This window comes from Helobdella robusta, assembly GCF_000326865.2.
Source record: "Helobdella robusta unplaced genomic scaffold HELROscaffold_9, whole genome shotgun sequence".
NCBI classification, from domain to species: domain Eukaryota; kingdom Metazoa; phylum Annelida; class Clitellata; order Rhynchobdellida; family Glossiphoniidae; genus Helobdella; species Helobdella robusta.
This window is the reverse complement of record NW_008705512.1, coordinates 4,051,181-4,061,986: the sequence shown is the minus strand read 5'-3', so window position 1 is coordinate 4,061,986 and position 10,806 is coordinate 4,051,181. Positions and strand designations below refer to the sequence as shown.

Below are 10,806 nucleotides of genomic sequence, written 5' to 3'. Positions count from 1 at the left end.
AAAAACGGTTAATGTTTATATACAAACGTCCAAACAAACATGCATACATACATACAAACAAACAAACATGCCCACAAATATGCATACATGAAGTTCACAATGCAGAATAAAAAACTAATAAAAATAATATTAAAAAATAATAAAAGAAGACAAATAAATAAAGAAGAACAACATTAATGATAACAATTTGGGCATATGTATGTGAGAATGTGTGCGTGTGTGTACGTGTGTGCATGTGGCGTGTGCGCGCGTGTGGTGTGTACGTGTGTAGCGGTAATGCATGCAGCTGCGTTATCTTGCAGCCCCGTCCAATCGTCATAACGTCGAATTTTCTCCGCTAAGGACTCGTCTTACAACATACAGTAGGATTTGAGATTATTTCTCATTGTTTTGAGGAGTTATTTTTAAGTGTTCTATTATTAATTTATTAATATAAAAATTCTCTTCTCAATATCTATAATTAATTAGTCGAGAGGTTTTTAATTAATTCGATTGAAGATTTAATTAATTAAATTAAATCATTTCATTATTATATCAATCGTTTCAAGATCTCCATCGTCCCTCTTCAGCTTAAGCGCTTTTCTCGCCGACAACGTGATTTTCGAAATTTTTTAAAAGAAGACAAATGGTGGGTCTCTTTTATTTTAAATTTTGTTTATTTTTGTTTGATTATTTTGGTCGTTGTTTTTGGTTAGAGAAAAATTTGAATTTTAGCTATCCCGGTGGCGTTTTCTATCAAATTAGTAGAAGCCGCATATTACGATTAAATTAAATTATTTATTCGCTGTGAAACTTAATTAGCAATTCAATTGAGATTTTGTAGAAACTTGTTTACACGCAAATAAACACGAAATTCGTTTTTTTATTTTTGCCATCATTCTTCATAACATCTCAAATGAAATTTATATGACAAAAAAATTTTTAGTTACACAAATAGGATCCAATGTAATTGTATTGTTGTGTAATGTAAAACATGCCTGTATGTCTGTTTGTCTGTCTGTTTGTCTGTCTGTTTGTCTGTCTGTTTGTCTGTCTGTTTGTCTGTCTGTTTGTCTGTCTGTTTGTCTGTCTGTTTGTCTGTCTGTTTGTCTGTCTGTTTGTCTGTCTGTTTGTCTGTCTGTTTGTCTGTCTAGTGCTAGCCTTCTACATCTAATAATGCATTTATTTATCTGCAATGCGTCAAAGGGGTGATTCATAATTCACTAACTGCTCAATGATAGCTGTACCATATTCAGTATAACATACTATACCATGTATGTGTATGTATGTATGTATGTGTGTGTTATATGCACTATCTATATTAACAATTGCATGTATATCAAATTCTGATTCTATCCTATATCTGAGCTAGGCTTTTTTTCCTCCTATTTGTAATATTTTACTATTTTTATTGTAAGACTGTTCACAGTTTTTGAGTTGGGAATAAGTTTGCTCTGTTGCCCATATTTTCCAAATTTTAATAAGCATCCAAAAAATTAAAATGGTGAGATGAGTTTTTAAATGTGTTTAAATAAAAATAAATAAATAAATCATAATATAGTTTGTAGTGGTATGAATTTTTAATTAAAAATTTTGGTATAGTTTTATTTATGGTGGATTGTTTTATATATTTTTTTCATACTGTGAACCATTTTTTTTTCGTAAAATAGGCTGATCAATTGACAGAAGAACAAATTGCCGGTTAGTGAAGTGTTTTCATATTTGCAAACATGCTGTGTTCAATGTTTGAATAGTGTTGTATGTAGTAATGTGGGTAGTAATGTAGTAATCAGTAATGTAAAAAATGTCTTATTTGATTTTTTTTTATGTGTGGTTTTGTGCTAGGACTTACACTTAGTTGATAGTCAGACATCTTTTAATTTAATAATAGTATTACTTCTATAATTTAATTTAAATAGCAAAAAATTATAGTTTGGAAGACTTTGGACTAAGGTTTAAAATATAAATAATTAAAGGCAGAAAGTTGAATGATGAAAGATATTTTAGAGAAAAAGTAGAATTTGACAATGAAGATCTACAAAGATGTTTGAAATTGAGTTTGAATAATTTTTTTAACCACATCTTCAACTGTCTGAAGTTGAAAACTGATGGTGGACTATGCATATGTTTGACCACCATGTTTCTAAAAATAAATTTCTTGTAATATTATCTATTTTATCATTTGATAATTTCAAACTTATAGAACAGAAATAATGGGTTGTACTTTATTTTCTGAACTGTAACCAACATTTCTAAACACCACACCACCTTCCATTCAGAATTCAAGGAAGCTTTCTCGCTTTTCGATAAGGATGGTGATGGTACCATTACAACAAAGGAGTTGGGCACCGTGATGAGGTCACTGGGGCAGAACCCAACAGAAGCTGAACTTCAGGACATGATCAATGAAGTTGATGCTGATGGTAAGTTTCTCGCTTTTTTCAGCTCATTCATCTCTCTGACTGACATTTAGCCACCATTATTTTATTTTATTATCACAAATTAGTCTTCATAGTCATCTTCACTGTAAGGAGTCTTGCCTTTATTTATTTTCAATATATAGCAAACATTTTTGTGCTCTTAAAAGCAATTTATTTTTAAAAAATATTTTAACTTAGAATGAACATATGACAACAGGCAAACACTAACAATGAATGAACAAACAGGTAATGGTACAATCGACTTCCCTGAATTCTTGACGATGATGGCTCGCAAGATGAAGGACACTGATTCGGAGGAGGAAATTCGTGAAGCATTTAGAGTTTTTGATAAGGACGGCAATGGATTCATATCGGCCGCCGAGTTGCGACATGTCATGACGAACCTCGGAGAGAAGCTGACAGACGAGGAAGTAGATGAGATGATCAGAGAGGCTGATATTGATGGTGATGGCCAAGTTAACTATGAAGGTACATTCATTCATTCATTTTTCCATTCCTCCTTTCATTCGTTCATTTGTTCACGCATTCTAATATACTCACCATTCATTTCTTCATCTTTGCATTCTTTTATACATTCAAATATACTTGTTCTCCTATTAATTAATTGGATTGTTTACCTATAATTATGATCCCATATACAATTCTTAGCCATTTAGCTTAAAAACAATCTGAATAATAAGAAAATTAATAATACGTAGCATAAAATAAATTCTTGAGTAGTAATAATAATAGAGCTAGCAATTGTTAAGCATTGCCATTTTGTTTTCTTTGTAACTATTGATTAGTTGGTCTCAACTAAATGGCTGGCTACACAAAACATAAACCAATGTTGAGTTTATCCATTTATTATGTGAGATAGATAGATCTGAAAGTTAAGCTGAACTTTAGATCAGGATTAAATTTAACTTTTTTAAAATAATCCAATCAGCTATATTTAGGGTAGGTGAATGAGGTATAAAAATTGTATAATGTAAAACACGTGGGTAATTTTTATCACTAATCTGATGGTGTTCTGGTTTAATATTAATGATAGTGCCATATAAGCATTTAGTGACTGGTGTCTCTATTCAACTAGGAATTCATTTGATAATAAAATTTCATTGAAGAGGATTTAGTATGATTAAGTTTAACAAATTATTAAAGGTTATTCACATCAGTTAACTAACGTAACTTAATACATCAGTGAGGATGTGTAGCCATCATTGCAAGATTTTGTGGTGATGATTAAGATTGCGGTGATGGTGAGGATGAAGATGAGGAGGAAATGATAATTTGGTGATCTGTTCTCTCTCTCACACTATTTTGAAAATGTCAAAACTAATGTAAGTATTAAGAGTATAATAATTGCTATAATTTTTTCTTTTGCAGAGTTTGTCACGATGATGATGAGTAAGTAGACTTAACTGGCATTCGAAGGATACCTGTACACTTGTTTGTATTTGTCTCTCTGTGTGCGTGTACGCGCGCGCGTGTGTGTGTACGTGTACTTGTCTTGATGCGCATTGAGAGAGTGCGTGTATAAACTCTGTTCATTCGTTTGCATGTTTGTTCATTTGTTTGTTCATCATTCGGCATATTGTTCTCTGCTGTGGATTGTTCAAGATTATAATAACTAATTAATATTCATAACTAATTAATATTCATAACTAATTATAATAATTTAATACTGTTTAAGCAAATTTTTTTTACTGAAAACTGATATAAGTAATAATAATTGGTGATAATGATGACGATTGGTATGAGATACATGATAGTAAAACAAATTGGACCTGGTGTTATATAATTTTTTTTTATCATTTCTCTTTGATGATCTAGATAATTAGTTAGCCGTTTTGTATGGGTGATTAATTGATTGATTGATTAATTGATTGATTGATTAATTGATTGATTGAATAATTGATTGATTAATTAATTAATTGGATCACCAAATGGTAACATCATTTCTAGCCATTATATATTATGTACTGCTATTCTAGTAGATACTAATACATACATACATGCATTCATTCATATACATATATTTTTTCCTATATATATATATATATATATATATATATTTATATCTAAATATGATTTGTATATTTTCACATTTTTTAAATACTACTGATGGTTGTTTGTCATCGTCGTCAGCATTTCGGCTGTAAGTATTGTTGCAATGATAGAACATTAACTGTCACTGCTGTGCTTAGAATGGGAATGATAATTAACATATGATGAAGATGATGGTGGTGAAGATGACGATGGTGAAGACGATGATGAAGATGACGATGATGGTAGCGATGGTAACATTCATTCTTCCATAGCCATTGATTTGTGCATTGATAATTATGTCCATACGATTTTCATTAGCATTACTCTGTCAAGGTCGTCATCGTTATCATTATCACATTGTTATCATCATATCCATTATCGTCATTGTCACTGCTTTGTTGTTATCTTGTGTTGGTTACCAAAAGAAACTAAATAAAATTTTAACTATAATTAATTAATTAATTATTCAATTACTTAAGCATATTTAATCATTTTATATTGTAATTCGTTATTTTTATGTCGCATTTTATTATCGTTATTATCTTCATTTGGCATGATGAGCTTTCTTTATTTTTCATTGTTTATTTTTTCTTGATATAATTATAATTACATAAATATTTGTTAATATTTCATATTAATGTGGTTCCGTGAATTACTTATATAGCCCCACACACACACACATACACACACATATTTATATATATATATATATATATATATATATATATATATATATATATATATATAGAAAGAGAGAGAAGTTTAAGCTTACATCTGGTTTCTAAAATTGAATAATTGATCCTTAAATAATAAGAATAATAGAAATAATAATAATAAAATGGATATAGAAAATAATAAGTAATTTCTGAGAAATTGTAGCTGCAGTTAATTGATTTGCGCTTCTCAAGGGTAGTCAAATAATGTTATCGATCAATATAATGCACATTCTCTTTCCTTCTCTTTCTCTCTCTCTCTCTTTCTCCTCTCTCCGTATTTTTTATTATTATTCTCGTTTTTGTTGTGAGTAAACTTCTAATCAAAGTAAAATTGCAAAAGAATCCGTTCAGTTATATATATTGTTAAATGGAACATTTATTTATGGCTTGTTATTGTTATTTGTTATTATTATTATTATTGTTGTTATTATTATTGATCTTTTTTCATCTAATACTACTACGACTAGTACTACTACTACTTTTCCAACTTGTATCTATGATTTATAAAATTTGTTGCTTACATTTTGAGTGTCGGATACAAATGGATTGGTCTGGTTAACAGCGGTGATGTGCATTGTATCGTAACATTAGTGATAAGTTTTCGTCTTTATCACATCTTCATCTTAATATTAGTTAGTTAGTTAATTAATTAATTAATTAATTAGTGGTTAATTGGGGTAGTTAAATGGTTGGTAATGCGTTTAATATTCCATCACGTCATCCTCTTAAACTCAATACCTACATTGATTGCTTTTGACTATATTTATAATAATAGTTACTGGTGACAATGACGTAATTTTCCTGATTAAATTGATAATAGTAATAATGATAAGAGAAGAAATGTGAATTGTGTCATCATCTATTTGTGCTAATTGACCCGACCTAGTTTCAAGCAACCTGATTGGTAGACTTCTTATGATGCTGCCAATAAACATTCCATCAAGCTCTTGGTTTATCCAGAACTGTGTAGAAATTGTATGCTTATGATATATATATATATATATATATATATATATATATATAGTGTGTTATTGTTGTTATAATTATCTTTTTTTAGTTTGAAGTTTTATTATGGTCTCTAAGTTTTTACTTCTTAAGTTCTTGTAGGTTTTTCATTTCTTTCTCTTTTAATTATATTTCTAAATTCTTTCTTTCCATCATTCGCCCCGTCATTCATTCAATATTTCACAAAATAATTCATCTTTCATGACTCAATTGTCCGTTCATTCGATCGTTCATGTTGAGTCCGGCTCTAGCAACTGTGCTTCAGATGGTCTGGTTCTTCTATCCATTCTCCCTTTCCATATTTCTCTACTGTTAACCAGTTATTCAGTTATGTGTCGACACAAATATATAAAGGTATATGCATACATACGTATAAGAAACTATACAACAAACACATACTATATAGATTTGTTTTCATTTCTGTTGTTGATATACTGCTAGAAGTTTCAAGTTTCTTGATAAATTAATATCGCTATTAATTCTACGTACTTGTACGAGCGTTAATATATATATATATATATATATATATATATATATATATATATTATATTTTATTATTTAATAGTTGAGATAACATTAAATTTCAATGATTTGATTCATTGCGGACTGACTGATTATTTATTATATCTTAATTGTTGTTTGTCTCTCTGTATATCTGCTGGTTGTTTGTATGTCTGGCTGTTTGATTGGTTGGCTGACTGATTGATTGACTCATTGATTGATCGGCCGGTTTGTTGAGTCTGACAAACAAAACGATTTGTCGTTTTTTCTCAATTTTTCTCTAATTTTTCCTGTAATAGTTTGTTGTTTTGCATTTTGAATAAATTCTCATAAACGTTCGTTTTTTGTGCTTTCATTTTATTTTCATTTCCCGAGTAAAAATACTTCTAGCAGGTTTTTGTGGCGACGGTGTTTAAAAAACTGCGCATTGCCAGCGGCTAATGTGTTGATGCTCGCTTGATTGATTAGATCAAAGTTAATAAATCACTCCTTTTAAAATCAACATCACGCAAATGCCTAAAGCGAGCGCTAATGCATCATTCTCCGATGTAACGACGGAGAAATTTTCGCGAGTTTGAATGGCGTCTGGTGGAGTTGGAATTCCAAACTGCGTGATCGCACTTGTGGTGTAGTCGTCGGTGTTTTGTTTGCTCGTCATGTTTAAGGCTGGGTTTCCAGTGGGTTTCTTCGCCGGTTCTGACCATAATTTCTTTGCTTTAGGTGGCTGTGGTTGACATTTTTATTGATAAATATGTATTCTAATTGATATTTAGTTTCATTGATGAATAATTATCTACGTAAACACAAGTTTTTGTTTGGGGCAAGCATCTTATCGAAAAAAGGGAAATTTTTGAAAGTTTACGCATAATTTCTGATTTATAATGGATCCAGTCGTTATAAGAATAAATTTGATAAAGACGCAGTCACCAAACGCGAGAAAGTTTATTACACTATACTATTTTAAAGACGAACAAACCCTGTTGAGAAGGCAGTAGAAGTTCTGCTTGAAATCAATGTCCTCCCGTCCAATTTTTTCAGTCCTGCATTTCAACTTTAATGTAACTTTTACGGATTGTTTGTATGAAAGTCGTGGAATTTTGAAGTAACATTTTGCCGTGAGTTGATTAGAGCTGGTTAAAATGTTAGAAAAATGTATGATTTGAAACGCGTTTAACATTAGATGCTTTGATTTTCAACAGAGTTATAATATTTGATCAATTAAAATGCTTGTGTCAATATATAAATCATCCTAATTCTAAATTCTCAGAAGATATGTACGTGAATGTGCTTTATCTTAGGACGTAACGGGTACGTGTGACTTGCTTCAAAATTATTGTAACGTAGATATAATATCATGTTGTACCAATTACATCATTATTAGACGTCTATTCAATTACTCTATCATTCGTTCATACGCTCATTCGTTCGTTCGTTCATTCCAGCGTTCAACACTCACGATAAACTCGTCTACCTCTTCACGAAAATAGAAACCAACCCAGCCACTTCATGTTCTCCACTCTACTCCAGGCATACGTGTACATGCACACAATTAGATAACTACAGCACTAGTGGGTACGTATCTCTCAACAACTCGATAGTAAATGACTATAAACGTTTGACATTACATTGTAGTAGCGATATAACATCATTACAAGAGCAATACAACATCATCGTAACAGCAATATAAATATATTTAACAGCGTTGTAACTGCCCTGTAACACAAGTGCAACAGCTGCTATAGAACCTTGCAGCGTCACAACATAACGTCTTACATAATATGCATGCAACATCGTAAACACAATTGTACGACGTCGAAACGAAATTTAACAGGTCACCCACAAAAATAATTTTTTCCTTTAAGCTTCCTTCTTCATTTATTATTTATTCCTTAAAGTTTCAACACTTCATTTTGTCGCCTGCTTTGTTCTCAACACACACAAACACACACCCGTACACACACGTACACAACACACACGTACACGTACATTATGTGCATATAAAGCTGTTATTTTAAAGTTCATAAGACATTGAATGAAACATTGAATAAAATATTTAATGAAATTTCATGTCTAACACAGAGGCACTGGTTGCCCAGTTCGATCGAAAACCGACACATACCGGATCTTGGCATCGGTATCCGAATGTTTTGTTGTTGGAACTGTCGGTAACAATGGCGGCAACGTGAATTTTCGCTGGTCTGCTGTTGTTCACTGATGTCATTGTGTGTGGATTTTTTTAATGATTAACCGCTTATAACATTTTTTTGAAATTTTGAAAATGTTAGTTACAACTTTTCATATTTTGAATCTGTTCACCTAATTTGTCGTGAAATTTTGTGATTTGCGGATCTAAAATGCTCAATGCTCAAAATTTTTACTACAGTGAAAAAATGATATTAAGAATTAACTACTCAAAATAAAGTTATCAATCTATGGATAGAGTGAATTCATTCGCAAACCTTGGATATATTTATAGCTCGGTGTGACGGATATGTTTTCAGGGATGTATCTCAGTGATGTGCCGAAGAATCGATAGTGACATCCCATTTTTTCGCTGCATCTCACGCCGCAGTAAGCTGTTCTTGTTAGATTGGTCGTGTTTGTATGCGTGTTTGTATCTGTATGTGTGTGTGTGTGCGTGCGTGTATGTGCGCACGCGCGCGTGTGTGTTCGTGCTAATATGATATGCGAGGAAAGAAAAGTTGTACATTATTCAGCAGACGTGTTTATTTTATTCAAATGGCCTGGTTGTACTTTCCATGGCAATGTACATAAGCAAAATGCCAGGCAGTGATGAGACACACCTGCTGCTACGTTTATGCCGAGGTTTATTGAGGCAGGATTGTACAATGAAATTAAAAGCAACGGTTGACAGAAAGTATAGCTATATTTCAATTTCACACAATAATAAGTCACGGAAAAGGATACATTTGCACAACATTTGCTAAATGAAATCAATGGATCAATTAAAATCAAATAATTCGCAGCCCAATTGAATTAGAGTAAAATAAAAGAATGTTGAGACCTTCGTTTAAAGTGAAGTTGAAGCTGTCACCAGCATTGTACACGTAGATCTTGTTGGCGTCTAGTGGCATGCACTCTATGTAATCTGCCCTCACTCCATCCACTCTCACATCAAATGTGAAGTTTCCAACTGCTGTGTATAGTGATTTGTGGAAAGAAAAAATTTTTCCGACTTATTATTTTTATATTGGTCATCCGAAACCAATCAAAGTTTTTATACAAAATTAAATTCAATAAAAAAAGAAGTCACAAATTAAAAATAAATTGTTAAAAAAAAACAAAAAAACCAACACGGAAAAAACAAATTAGACTTCCAGATTTGTTGATTGAGGAAGAATTTGAACCCGGCTTGCACGTTACTCCATCCTAGAACGTACAACCTGGTGTTGTAGCCCAACTTATCCGGGTTCATCTGGAACGTCACTCTCCCAAGAAGATGCATTCTGTAGACGACGAACGAGGCACACACAACTGGTGCGCTGCCTACTTCTCCCTGAACTGTTTTGGCGTTTGTTGTCAGGGGCAAATTTATTTTGAGGTTACATAATCAACGAACAAAAAACAGTTGACTGAACGAATAGAAATCTTAAATATAAACAAACGAACGAACAAACGAAAGAACAAACGAACGAACAAACGAACCTACAGTAAAAGGGTTGTAGGTATTTTTCCTATCAGTTTTAAAGTTGAAAATAATCTCGGCGGACTTTACGCTGGAGTCCTGCTCAATTTCTATCGGGTTCGTCAGGTGTTCCTTCATCTCGACAATAACCTATGGTCATTAAGGACGGTTATCCATCCACAAAATTTGCACATTAAACATGAATTATACGTCCAACAAAAAGAAAGTCATGTTATGTAGTATTGGAATTGTTGTACTTTGGCATATGTGCAGTTTTAACCGTTGCACTTTATCTGTCAGGGCATTGTATTTTAACAGGTATTTTTATGATGTGTGATACCTTAACTGTCGTATTTTATTATTATTTACGTGGTATTTTAACATCTTGGAGAAAAAAATACCAATTTATATCAACGTAACTTACGTTTAATTTTCTGGCTCTCAAATGCTCAGAAAGTTTCTCAGCCGAGTACATATCTCTTGTCTG

The 10,806-nt window shown here is 31.9% G+C and overlaps 1 protein-coding gene across 1 annotated transcript; it reads left to right on the top strand.

The window, feature by feature from the left end:
• The first annotated feature begins 337 nt into the window (after positions 1-337).
• HELRODRAFT_185219 (hypothetical protein) lies at positions 338-4,530 on the top strand. Its single transcript, XM_009033282.1, has 6 exons — positions 338-362; positions 549-630; positions 1,649-1,680; positions 2,259-2,402; positions 2,646-2,888; positions 3,789-4,530. Exons 2-6 carry the CDS (start codon positions 626-628, stop codon positions 3,815-3,817), a joined length of 453 nt encoding a protein of 150 aa, XP_009031530.1. The 5' UTR covers positions 338-362; positions 549-625; the 3' UTR covers positions 3,818-4,530.
• The last annotated feature ends 6,276 nt before the right edge of the window (positions 4,531-10,806 follow it).

Coding starts and splice junctions, on each gene's coding strand:
- HELRODRAFT_185219 (XM_009033282.1), top strand. Junction 2,403..2,645: donor CAATGAAGTTGATGCTGATG/GTAAGTTTCTCG, acceptor ATGAACAAACAG/GTAATGGTACAATCGACTTC. Junction 2,889..3,788: donor TGGCCAAGTTAACTATGAAG/GTACATTCATTC, acceptor TTTCTTTTGCAG/AGTTTGTCACGATGATGATG.